Raw genomic sequence first — 14,727 nt, 5'->3', positions numbered from 1 at the left:
TAAGATTTTATCTAATGAGGTAGCATATTATACGTATTAAAAATATATTTATTTTTTTATTATATTAGTAAGGTTTTAACAAGACGTGTTATATTCATAGATATCTAAAAGATAATATTATGAATATTTGTTTATATAATCCTTAAATCTAATTAAGCTTAGTGTGTCATATTAGACTAATGAAGCGACAACTACTAAAAAAATCAACATAAATTGAAATAATCATAATTCAAACCATCTAATTTACAAAGCATTTAAAATAAATTTGCAAAATATATCTTTATTTACAAGTTTAGTTAAACAATTTTAAAATATAAATAAAGTTTAGGATCAAATATGAGTGACCTGTGGGTACATATACTCATCATAATACTTGAATATTGTACCGTGGAAACATATATTAAAATCTTGTGACGATGATATTCCTCGCATTATTTAAGTCTGTTAAGATGCGAACAGAAACATCCGAATACTGAAGTTCACAAGCTTAATAGTATATCACTAATAAAAAAATACATAATGAATCTCATAAAATATAAGCAGTGATGATATACCTTATTCACAATCCAAGACATGACATGTTTAAATAAGATATTATAAGGTTCATGATTTCCTCAATTCATGATTTCCTCATTGTATTAAGAGTCTAGCCATGAACTATCAACATAACCAATAAGACAATAATGACTTATACATCATCAATATATAATAGCTCTTAATCTTTATTTAATATCGAGTGTAGCCATATATATGTGATCTTTAACTTCTACAAGTGTTTTGTCACTAAAACCATAATAGTATAATATGTATACTACAATCGCCATTAAAGTCGTAATAGATAGATACTTATTCACCACTAAGACTGCATCATTGTATATATTTCCAGTGCCACTATGATCATGTATATAGATATATCGTATATGTATAATAACAATTACCAATGAAGTCATACAAGTAATCATATTACACCACTAAGGCCAACGTTATATTTTCTCACACCTGTAACACCCTGAAAATTGGGCTAGTATTTTCGAGTAAATCATTGGGCTTAGAGTTTATGATAATGCTTTAGGAAGCAATTGGGTAAGTATGACATGAAATTGGGATTAAGTTGAGCCCAAAAGATATTAAAAATGGTGTTTTTGAATTGGGGGCAAACTAAGGAGGATCATAGGAGTAATTCACCCATTGTTTAAAAAAGGTTGATCTTCCATTAAGATGTCTATGTCACATATTGGGAAGAGAAAGCCATTCCTTTGTCTTCTTATTCATCTTTTCTTTTCTTCTTCCTCTTCTTCAAGTCTCCCAAAGGTGGTAACTTTATTGTTCAACATTCTAAATTTGGATTTATGAAGGTAAGAACTACAATTTTGTAACACCCTAAACCCGTACCGACCCGAATACGAGTATGGGGTGTCACATTGACTTTTCAAACTTTGACTCTTGAAAATATTCAAAGAAAATTTTAAAAAAAAACTTTCATTAAAATAAAAATTGTTTATTTACATAAATTGACCAAAATAACCAAAATCGGTCAGAGCATCTTCAGCTCAATCAATTAGTACATGCCAACTATGTTCATATTAACCAAACACATTTAAATCATTTATTTTCTGATCTGAAACGTTGTAAGGAAAATGATGACCTGTCTTGCTCCTCTAAACTTCTCTTATTGGCTTTCCAGAACCTACGTGTAAAACACGCTAAGTCTATGACTTAGTGAGGCATTAAACACATTAAAGTAACTTTAACTACTTAATCTGCATGAACATATCATATCATGCTATCACACAAAACAATATAGCATTTCATGTAATCAAATGTACACATATACACATCATCATATCAATCATATAATACCATTCATATCACAAAAGCATATACTTTACACGTAATATCTATGTTATTATTATCTCTTTGTTAGCCCATGTACATCTGTGAGAACTGTAGATGTGTGAGTTTATTGAGGTTATGCACTATGATGTCACCACAGCTCATATAGGGTCCCACTAGGGGTATGAGATTGTCCCGAAGGACCTATGTACTGTATTGTCCCGAGGACCACTCCTTAAGAACCATATACATATTTCAATGGATCACATATGTGTCTCATAAGACCCTGTAAATGTTCCAAAGAATACATATATGTCCCGAAGGACCACGTAGAACCCTCGACTCTTGGCATGCCAACTATATCTAGCTCTCTTACAATAACATGGGCATTAGCAATCTATGTCACATATTCACATGTACACTTTCATATCACGTTATATAGCTCATAGCTTCTTTCACATATACATGTAGTCACATAGCTTCTTTTCATATTCTCATAAGATTTCATAGCTTATATCTTATACTTTGTTTCTCATGTTCACATATATCCTGTCATATGGCTATATATACATCACATAGCACATACTCTCATATCATTAATTCAAAGCATGTTAACACATATAATCATGCATACATACAATTTATGTCATGCATATACGTATAACATATATTCATGCATTCAACATAGTAAATAGACTTGTCACAAGTCTTGTTTCCATTTAGCACATAAACAATTAATATGCACTCACCTGAGCTTCACTAAGTTCCAATCCACTTTATGATTTTCCTTTCTTTCGATCGAATCTACTTCATGATCGTTCTGGAACTTGTTCGTGTTCGATATCTACATATCACTATTGATATATCAGTATCCAATTGATATACTATAATCTATCATTTCTTAGACTAAAAGAAATGTCTATTTCAATTTCCCCTTGAAGTGCATCGATGCATTCTACAGTGCATCGATGCATTCTTTAACATGTGCATCGATGCACTACCCATGCATCGATACACAAATTACCTTCGATTTGATTTTAAGGGGATGCATCGATGCACTTTATGCATCGATGCACCAATTGCATTCAATGTTTCTTCTTTAAAGAGTGCATCGATGCACATTGAATATGCATCGATACACCTTGCCCAGAATTTGCATTTAGCACGAAAATCATCAACTCTTCCCTTAATTCTTCTATTTTAAGCCTCTAATATGTCATTAAACTCAACTACCATTACTTAAACCAACTTATCCATGTAAATCATCTTAACCAAAATCCTATATTCCTTATGAAATTCAAGAATCATACTCAATTTAACATGTTCCAAATTCCATTCAATTGCTTCTAACTCTTAATTAGACCCTTGACAAGTCAAATCCAGCTTTAAAACTTCAAAAAACTTTTCTATAACAAAAGTCCATTTTTACACTCTTAATATAATTTCCTTTTTTCTCTATTCTTGATGTTTAAAGCTTATATAAGCTTTCCTTAAGCTTATATAATACTCAAAGAATCAAATCAACTTATAAATCCAAGAATTAAACAACTGAAATTAAACTCACCTTGCTCAGCACGTTGGAGAAGAAGAATAAGAAGAAGAAGAGTTTTTCCAAATACTCCTCCCCCCCACGTGTTTATCTCTTCTTAGAGAGATAAAAAATATCTTTTATGACAAATGACCACTTTGCCCTTTCCTTTAATAATTACTAACACTTTATGGAAATATTCCCAAATAAATCATTAAAACTATTTCATTTTCTACTTTAGTCACCAAATTCTGAAACTTTACAATCTGATCACTAACCCAGTTTTGAGGATGTTACAAATCTCCCCTCCTTTAAAGAAAATTCATCCTCGAATTTTCACTGAACAAATCAATAAGAACATATCTTCTATTGTTCTAATGTTACCTCCTTTACTTAATCTTTTATTCCTTTAATTCTTCAACTACCTTTTAATAGCCAAATTCGTTTTCCATCATCATTTAACCAAGAACATGACCTTAAATCTTCTTTAAATACGATTCAATACTTTAAAGAATCTTTCACATCACCTTACACACTTTCTTAATTCTATATCCAAAATTATCATCTACACTTCCATATAACCTTTATCGTATCTGATCCTTTAACTCATCCCTTTCATTTATTTATTCCATTATTCCTTTTATTTCTTATACCTAAATCATATATTTCATTTCATGTTCACATACTCTTGTCTTATCACCTACACTCATCTTTATGTACCAATCTTCATTGAATCCTCATAAGTTTGATAACCCATTTACTTATATAGAACTTTATTCTTTATCATTTCTTATACTTGTATTTTCCTTTCTTAAGGTTCCATACAAATACTTATCTTCTTTTCTACATCATAGCTTCTGATCAGAATACATAACTATATTCAATTTCACATCATAATTGATTAACTTTTTTTACTTTTCTTCCAATCTTATAACCTTTACTCTGACAATTAATCAATAACATCTGTTCAATCTAGGGCACAAACCCTAGTCAACCAATCACATACATCCTTTCCAATCGAAATTATCTCAAAATTCATTTACTTAACTTGTCAATTTCACCTCCATTCTCATACATCCTGAAATTTCCGTTGTTCAACTCAACATTATGACTTCCTTGTCTTATAAACTGATCATCGATATACACATTCTCAAACTCTTCTTATCAATCCTCAACTTATCCTCAACTTTACTACAATAAAATCCTTATTTCCTTTACTATACCATATTACTATGATCCAAATATAAACTGTATCCAGATCCAGTTCATATTTGGTTATCATATCCTGACAATATTATAATCTTATAATTCCAGTATTTTTATCACATACTCTGGTTAGCCAACGCTAACTCTTTCCATCTTAACTGCAACTCTTATCATAAACATACTCTTGTTTATACTCAATACTATCACTCGTTTCAACATAAGCTGACTTTATACTCTATACATTTGTCACTAATGCACTTATCCTTGAGTTCTTCTATAAGTACTCACCACGTCATTCGTCTTTCTAACGTTTATGGTGACACTTGTTCACCATATTCTATCTTATCCACATAATAACAAAAACTAATCCTTGTCGCTTTTCCGATTAAAACAATAATGATCTTCTTTCACTATTCTAATATGATTTCAACTTTCTGAAATCAACCTTTGATCTTATGAGGCACTTCCTGAGGTGTCCTCTCTTCCATGCTGGCCAGGGTAGGTGAATTGCTACAACCATCAGATTCACCCCCGCTTTCTTTGAAATTCTCATAATCAGATCTATACTATATTAAACTAATCTTATTCTATTAGCAAGACAACATACTCCTTACACATCAGATCATATTTTTTTTCACTCTGTTGGCATGTACACATTTTATGACACTTTGGACTTTAGTTTATGCAAAGAATCGGCTAAACCGTAGCTTTGATACATTAAATGTAACACCCTCAACCCGTATCCGACCCGAATACGAGTCTGGGGTGTCACATTGACTTTTCAAACTTGACTCTTGACAATATTAAAAGAAAATTAAAAAAAAAACTTTCATAAAATAAAAATGTTTATTACATAAATTGACCAAAATAACCAAAATAGATCAGAACATATTCAGCAGCTCATCATTAGTACATGCCAACTATGTTCAGATTAACCAAACACATTTAAATCATTTATTTTCTGATCTGAAACGTTGTAAGGAAAATGATGACATGTCTTGCTCCTCTAAACTTCTCTTCTTGCTTTCCAGAACCTACGTGTAAAACACTCACACGCTAAGTTTATGACTTAGTGAGGCATTAAACACATTAAAGTAACTTTAACTACTTAATCATGCATGAACATATCATATCATGCTATCACACAAATAATATAGCATTTCATGTAATCAAATGTACATATATACACATCATCATATCAATCATATAATACTATTCATATCACAAAAGCATATTTTACACGTAATATCTATTTTATTATTATCTCTTTGTTAGCCCATGTACATCTGTGAGAACTGTAGATATGCGAGTCTATTGAGGTTGTGCACTATGCTATCACCACAGCTCGTATGGGGTCCCACTAGGGGCTATGAGATTTGTCCCGAAGGACCTATGTACTGTATTTGTCCCGAAGGACCACTCCTTAACAACATATACAATTTCAATGGATCATATGTGTCTCATAAGACCCTGTAAATGTTCCAAGAATACATATATGTCCCGAAAGACCACGTAGAACCCTCGACGCTTGGCATGCCAACTATACCTCTAGCTCTCTTTACACATAACATGGGCATTAGCATCATCATGTCACATATTCACATGTACACTTTCATATCAGTCATATAAGCTCATAGCTTCTTCACATATACATATAGTCACATAGCTTCTTTTCATATTCTCATAAGATTTCATAGTTATATCTTATACTTTGTTTTCTCATGTTCACATATATCCTGTCATATGGCTCATATATACATCACATAGCACATACTTCTCATATCATACATTCAAAAGCATGTTAACACATATAATCAGCATACATACATTTATGTCATGTATATACGTATAATCATATATTCATGCATTCAACAGTAAAAGACTTGTCACAAGTCTTGTTTCCATTTAGCACCATAAATGAATTAATATGCACTCAACTGAGCCTCACTATGTTCCAATCCACTTTTATGATTTTCTTTCTTTCGATCGAATCTTAACTTGATGATCGTTCCGGAACTTGTTCGTGTTCGATATCTACATAATCACATATGATACATATCAGTATCCAATGTATACTCTAATCTATCATTTCTTAGACTAAAAGAAATGTCTATTTCAATTTCCCCTTGAAGTGCATCGATGCATTCTACAGTGCATCGACATTCTTTAACATGTGCATCGATGCACTACCCATGCATCGATACAAATTACCTTCGATGTTTTGATTTTAAGGGGATGCATCGATGCAACTCCTTATGCATCGATGCACCAATTGCATTCGATGTTTCTTCTTTAAAGAGTGCATCGATGCACATTGATATGCATCGATACCTTGCCCAGAATTTGCATTTAGCACGAAAATCATCAACTCTTCCCTTAATTCTTCTATTTTAAGCCTCTAATATATCATTAACTCAACTACCATTACCTAAACCAACTTATATCCATGTAAATCATCTTTAACCTCAAATCTATCTTCCTTATGAAATTCAAGAATCATACTCAATTTTAACATTACCAATTCCATTCAATTGTTTCTAACTTCTTAATTAGACCATTGACAAGTCAAATCCAGCGTTAAAACTTCAAAAACCTTTCTATAACAAAAGTCTATTTCTACACTCTTCATATAATTTCCTTTTTAATTCTCTATTCTTGATGTTTTAAAGCTTATATAGCTTTCCTTAAGCTTATATAATACTCAAAGAATCAAAATCAACTTATAAATCCAAGAATTAAACAACTAAAATTAAACTCACATTTGCTCAGCACGTTGGAGAGAAGAAAAAAAATATCTTTTTATGACAAATGGCCACTTTGCCCTTATTCCTTAATAATTACTAACAACTTTATGGAAATATTCCAAATAAATCATGGAACTATTTCATTTCTTCTACTTTAGTCACCAAATTCTAAAACTTTACAATCTGATCACTAACCCAGAATTGATGATGCTACAATTTCTCCTTTAGGGCTTCATTTCAAGCTCACCATCTCAAGCTTTAGCTATGGTGACCATGGTGAGGGTTTAAGAGAGGTTTTAGTTTTAGAACCTTAGAGTGTTCCTAATCCGTTCTAAGAGTAGAAATCATATTCTACTCTCCTTAAGCCTTAATAAGTTAGTAATTTGTTTCATTGATTTGGTTAATAAGAGAAGTTAGGGAAGCTTCAAAAGAAAGAACAAGAATAAGTTGGTGCTTTGGTGATCTTGTGGACGTTTTTCCCAATAACTATTAGTAAGATAAAACACTCCTAACTTACCTATACAACATGTAGATCATTAGGTTGTGACTTGATTGCATGTTTGTGTTTAGGGGTGAATGAGATCTTTTGATGTTTATTATACTTTAAAATGACATATTATAATCCATTTAAACTCGTAAAACTTAAATAACGTTTAATGGCCTTATAGGGTTTATAGAGGAAGTTGAGTGTCATTTATGCACTTAAAACATAGTATTTTTGGGTTTAGGTATTAGTATTGGATGAATAGTATCGATACGGTTCTTCAGATAGCCTAAAAACAATGAGTTTTTCGCTGGTGGTATCGACACCCTATTCACAGGGCATCGATATTTCGTTCGATGTTAATATCCAAGGATAGGGTATTGCTACCATATTTAAACTTCAAATTCCAGTAGTCAGTTTTGGTATCAGTACTCATGAGAGTATCGATACCATACGAGCAGGGGTATCGATACCCAACTTAGGAATATCGATACTAAAAATGATTTTCCAAAACATCGAATATAATTTTGGTATCAATACTTTTGATGTTATCAATACCCTAGAACAGAAGTATTGATACTCCAAATATGGGTATCGATACTGTCAATTTTCCTCAAATTCAGTAGCCCATTTTGACAATACCAAGGGTGGGTACCAATACTGGAGAGTATGCATCATACTAAAGGGGTCGGTACCAATACCCTCATACTGAATTGGGCAAGAAGCCTAATTTTTGTTTAGGGGCTTGAAAAGGGGTTTGATTCACCATAATTACTCTAATAAGCTTGAAAGTGAAAACTAAAAATGTTGTGTGAGAAGGAATATTATAAATGAATGATATATAAGACTTAAACTTTTGCTTGATGCTCGAGAAACGACAAGGACACCTAAGCTACTTGAATGTAAGATGTTCATTTAATATATATATATGCATGAGATAGATGGATATTATCCTATCAATGATAAGATACTTTAGTATCAATGCAAATGCACTTTTGTATCAGTGTTGAGGTACTTTAGTAGCAGTGCTAGGCATTTCCGTTAATTGATGGTAAACCCATGATATACATATCGTATTATATATATAATTATATTTGATATTTTGATATGTTTTATGTTTGATGCATTTTGTTTCCTTATAACCATACTTGCTAGCATACATAATTAATGAATGTATGTAGTATAGTAGGGTTATTGTGTGACACTGAGTTCATAGCTTAGCATTTGAAATTTGTTTCTGTTCATAGGTCACTACATGTCGGTTGAAGAGCTTATCATCAGATTGTGGATTCTAGATTTCGACAGGTTTCAGAGTACGTCTCGATTATTTTAGAGGGTGAGTAATTCATATACATTATGTGTAATTGAGTCGTAACTCTTTTATTAAAAATCAGGTCTTAGATTTGAGATATTATTTTGGGAGCCCCCTTTTGTAAACTTAAACGTTTATGTTTCTTTTAACTATGGATGAGCACTTATGTTTTGAGAAATGTTTTAAAAAAATGGTTAGCCACTTCAGTGTTTCTGTGTAATATTCAAATTCTCTGAATTTTGGGTCGGATTGGATTTAGGTGTTACAACACCACTAAAGTCAACACCAATACACTTATGTCATTAACCTCAATCATTAGGGCTCTAAGCCCATCGTTTCTTTACAACAAGGTCAACCTTAGTTTTCATTTAGTTTGATAGGGACCTCCTCATAAACATCACTTTATAAGGGTATTATAGATAATTGAGAAATTAATACATGTTATTAAGTTCAAATAAACAACTGCACTCAAGTTCCATTTCAAACAAGGCTCGTAGCCAATCTTCTCATTGTGATATTGATACTCCTACTTGAGCATCGATACCTAACCCTTGGTACCATCTCTTGGTACTTTATATCATCTCTTGGTAGTCTATATCAATTTGAGTTTTAGATTCAAATTAATTAAAATGGGTAACAATACCTTCAAGCCAATATATTGTTGCCACACTTATGGGTATTGATAATGACATAGAGTATTGATATCAATTTCAACTTCAATGCTTGAATATTTTACTTTGGCGTCGAGATCTTATCCCTGGTATTGACACCATATAAACAGTAAACTATCATGAAAAATAGTATTGATATTAACCCGTAATTTTACATAAATTTTTACTCATATTCAATCGTTATTGATACTACATGAACAATATCAATACTAAAGTCCCAAAATGAGTTTTAAGACTTCAAAATCACTTTCAAAATTTTCTCTACATGCTATCAATAAGACTAAACATCATTAAAAAATTCTAAGTGAATTTTATAGGCTCATTTAACACTTAAATAAAGTATGCTTAACACATGAATTAATCATCCAAACCCAAGCCACAAGTCATGCATAATACTCAAAAACATGCTTCAAGTCCGAAACTATACATATTGCATCATTTTTATTATTTCTATGATATAACAAAGGATTATAAATATACTAAATTGCTCAAAAACACCAAATAAAGGCCTTAGACCAACTCTCTCTAAGCTTTCATTTGCCTATAGGTTTAGAGAGATCTCTATTTTTTTCACTAATCAAACAACATTAAAAATAATTCCAAAGAATTTATAATGAGTGATATGAAACCTTTACTGTTAGTTCTAAGACTTAAACCCCATTAAAATCCTCTTCTAACCTATACTTTCAAAATAAGTGATATGAAAATTATTTTGAAGCCCATGAAATTCTTAGAATGATTCAGATCTTAGTAGAGTTGAAATTATTTCTTAATGATGTTAGGATGAAGCTTGAAATCTAAATGGGAGAGTGAGAATTATGCTTAATAAAGAACATGAGATAAGAGAATAAGGGGTGAAAATGAAATATCCGCCCCCTCTAGTATACATAGTGACATCCCAAGTCAAGCACAAAATCTTTAATTGGGTTAATTATTATTTTATTCCCTCAATCTATATGCTCTCATAAAAATTATATCTTTTTATACGCAATTAGGCCTAATTCTTTTTTTTTCCAGGGTTACAAGCCTAATTCTTTTTTTTCCAAGGTTACAAGCCTAATTCTCTTTCAAATCCGTCACAACATATATTTAGTATATTATAAATATTATAAAACATAAGGATCGCGAAATGAATGTAAGTAACTGATCATATAAAAGAATATTTTTAAGTTTTTTATATGCAATATTAATATTAATAAAAATATTGATATATCTGACTTGATATCGATAACTTATAAGTTATTGATATCAGGATAACTTCATTATATAGCAGCTTAATTTAACTTTAATTTAAAACAATTTTCAACCTAAAATGTTATCATGTTAAACTTATAAGGTTATATAAATTTGTAACATTTTCGATTATAATCGAAAAGTTATATTACAGAGAGTTTAGGGCTTACAACAAAAAATATTATGAAAAATATAATATTTTTTGTTACAACAAAATATTATAAAAATATAATATTTCTATTTCAACTTAAATATTACTCTGTTAAATTAAAAAAAATTATACTCTTAATAAAATTGAATTTTCCGTCCAGCTCAGTTGGTAGAGCACAAGGCTCTTAACCTTGTGGTCGTGGGATTGTGTCTCACGGTGGACAATTCATAATTCTAACTGCTGGAGGTCTTCCACGGAAGCTGCTCTCAACCTGACGTTGAGGACAACCTACTACCTTACCTCCCCTCACCCCATTAGATATGAGAATAAGGTCAGCTAATTTTATACTCCTAATAAAATTTTCGGTTACAATCAATTCCATCAATTTGTAAACGGAGGACTGGTTTCTATCCTAATACATACTACGAGCTACCCGTTTTACTAATGTTCCACAGAATTTGTAAACCGAGAACGGGTTAAAGTTAAATGAGTTCCCAAACAGATCGTGAACGGCTACTGCTTCAAGTAGACGTCCCCCCTCTTGCCGTGTTTCAATACTAAAAACTTTCATCGTTGATATCCAATTTAATCGCAGATCTCTTAAAATCCTCTTCTTCTTCTTCACTGTTTCTTTGATCATCAACCGCCTACCGTATTCTGGTAATTCCTCTTTCGATCTCCTTGTGATTTTCATCTTTTATTTCTTTTTTATTATTTTCGCCTTACTTTTTTGTTCATTTCCCCCTTTTTGTTCTTTGATTTTCGTTGTTTTAACTCCTCTCTTTGCTTGATCTTTGCCACTCTATGAGTTCAAGAACGTTATGTAATCGACTGAAGAACTATGTGGTTTAGAAGCTTTTCTTTACTAGATCGCTTTCTTGATTGAAATTATTTTTAAACAATTTAAAGAATTTTGTATTTTTCCCCATCTGCTCCCTGTTTTTCTGGTTGCTAATATCTATTTCTTTATCGTATGCTTATGTATACATATATTTTTGCTCAGGAAGTTAATCTAAGAGTTTGATCGCGATATTTTGTTTGATTTTCCGTTACATGTTTTGATTGAACAAAAAGCCATATGATTGTTCCTTTTTGTCTTTTATTTCCTTGATTCGTTTTAATGAATTTTGATAAATATATTTGATTATTTTTATGGTTAAAAAGTAGTGCCGCGTTGCAGTCATAATGAAGCATCTTGTAAATGCAATTTTATCATATATTATATTATTATTTGTTTGATATAGGATTTAGATGTTAATTGTTTTTATTCTTCAAATTGTTACTTGGTATCCATGCTTAAATAGTGGATGTTAACTGGAGACCATAATCGGAAATGAACCTGTTTCAGATGTGAATACTACCCAGTACCCATACTCACTGTTTGTTGTAGACCTGGCAATTAGTGTATCATTGTTCTGTTTGCGTATTTTCTTGTGTCGTAATCGTGTTTTGAGTATTTTATGCTTATATAAATTTTAACATGCTAATGATTCTTATGAGATAGTTTTTTGATGCAGTTATGTATGAGTTGTGTTCACATCTCATCGTGCTATAGTTATTTTTATGAGATATGTTTTGAGGCATATATGTATGAGCTGTGTTCACGACTCATGTTTTAGTTATTTTTCATGTTGTGTCTGTAACTCTATATCATGAGTTTTAGTTTGTTGCAGTGTAGTACTGATTTACAAACAATCTCCTGCTGTTTTTTCATTCTTTGAGCTTACATTGTAATTTTCTTTCACTATAGTACTTTTATTAATTGTTTCAACTCATATTTCATTTTTCTCTACTTTTTGGATTATTCTTTTGAAAATGAAGTTATATTCTAATATTTTTCTTTGTCTAAATGTTTAGTTTTCTAATTCTGCAAAGGCAATGAAGCCAGGAGCTTCTTCATTGAACCCCTATGCAGCATCGTACATACCTCTTGCAAGAAGGGATGCAAATGATCATATTAAGGCTAAAGATGTTGAGCATGGCAATGAGACTTCATGGTTTGAATATGCCTCGCACTATACACATAATCCACACTATAACAATGCTTCACTTGACTCTGTAACCCCTGGAGCTGAAAAGACCCATTTTGCTGAAGCGTCAGTACAGAAGAACAATGACCCGAATATGGATGTAGAATTTGACATGGATTTGGAGTATCTTCGCATGACATTCCCTGGTTTATCCAATGAGTCTATTCTAGATGTCTACTTGGCTAATAATGAGGACTTGGAAGCCACTGTTGACATGCTGAATCAACTTGAGGTAAACTGCGGCCAACTTTATTTTATATTTTACAAATATGATTGTCCTAGTCATGATGCTGAATGATTTTCCCTCCTCCCTTCTCATCATGAGTTTTTCTTTTTCCTTCTTTTATTAAGCCTTGGGGTGCTGAATGTTTGAGCTCCTCTCCTGCTGTTATATCCCGCACATTGCCAACTGCCCCACAATGAAGGGATCTAATAGTGAAGTAATTGGATTTTTTAATAATATACTGATTTTATTCTCAGATAAACATATTTCACTTGATATTACATTTTTGGCTTTATCTAAAACTGCATTGCATCTTACAGCTAGGGAGCTTTATGCAATTTCTGGCCCATTTTCAGCATGCCAATGTACTTTAAAATAGTTTTGTGCAACCTCTGATCTTTTCATGCTGTTTGGTGATGGCAATCGAAAGTGATTTTTCCACTTCCTTTGATTTCTCTGCTTTTGAGCTTTCTTCTGATCTTATATATCAATTATACGAGATTGATTTCATTCTTACTATGTGTATCAAGTATGTCACTATGCACTTTTATTGTTTTTATTCACATCACTGTTGGGTTGAATATATCCAAAATGAGGGTTGTATGGGTCTTTTTGTGCAACCATCTTCACCATTGCTTGTAGTATACGTTTGGTGAATCTTGATTAATTGATGAGCAAATTTTAATTATGCATCCTTTTACTCACTTTCATGGAAAACTGAATCGCCCTCTTGGGCAGATGCGTCCCGAGTGTTCTGGAACCCTTCCCGACACCTTGGATATCGGAGATGTCTCTGAACCAGGGTCTGCAGCACACTGTAGTTCTCTTAAGCTGAAGAATGTAGCAGGTGAAACAATTGCTTCTTCTTCTGGCTCTGCACAATCCGATGTTGCCTCCTGATCGACTTTATCAAAGCATTCTAGTGGTCTTCCTTTTTCGTTTTTTTTTCTTCAATTTTTGTGTTTGCGGACATGAAGTACACAGATGTAGGGATGTTTGGTAAAGGCTGGGAAACATTGTACTGGCCTGTATAACATTTAGAGGTTGAACTAAGGCTGTATAGAGTTGTATTCTGGTGCTTGCCTCTGATTTCCCATTTGCAAAATCATATATAGTTTTACTTCAGAAATGTAAATGATTTCCGTTTGTTGTTTGAGCATTCATTGATTTAGATTATATTAGCCATTTCAGCTTATCAGAATAATACTGTTACTCACTGAACTTTAAGGTGTGTTTCATTTTAAATTTAATCACTGAAAGGTTTTCTTCATAAAATATCGTTTCCCCTGTTTTCTTCATTTTCCTTCGTTCT

At 32.0% G+C, this 14,727-nt stretch overlaps 1 protein-coding gene across 1 annotated transcript; it reads left to right on the top strand.

Moving 5' to 3' along the window:
* Positions 1-11,714: 11,714 nt before the first annotated feature.
* LOC120197500 (polyadenylate-binding protein-interacting protein 5-like) lies at positions 11,715-14,504 on the top strand. The gene is made up of 3 exons (XM_039199007.1): positions 11,715-11,822; positions 13,020-13,424; positions 14,154-14,504. The coding sequence occupies exons 2-3, from the start codon at positions 13,041-13,043 to the stop codon at positions 14,313-14,315; spliced, it is 546 nt and encodes a 181-aa protein (XP_039054938.1). The 5' UTR covers positions 11,715-11,822; positions 13,020-13,040; the 3' UTR covers positions 14,316-14,504.
* Positions 14,505-14,727: the final 223 nt, after the last annotated feature.

Source organism: Hibiscus syriacus, unplaced genomic scaffold, assembly GCF_006381635.1.
Source record: "Hibiscus syriacus cultivar Baekdansim isolate YM2019G1 unplaced genomic scaffold, ASM638163v2 tig00117048_pilon, whole genome shotgun sequence".
NCBI lineage: Eukaryota > Viridiplantae > Streptophyta > Magnoliopsida > Malvales > Malvaceae > Hibiscus > Hibiscus syriacus.
The sequence above is the reverse complement of the archived record's forward strand: the minus strand, read 5'-3'. Positions and strand labels throughout refer to the sequence as shown.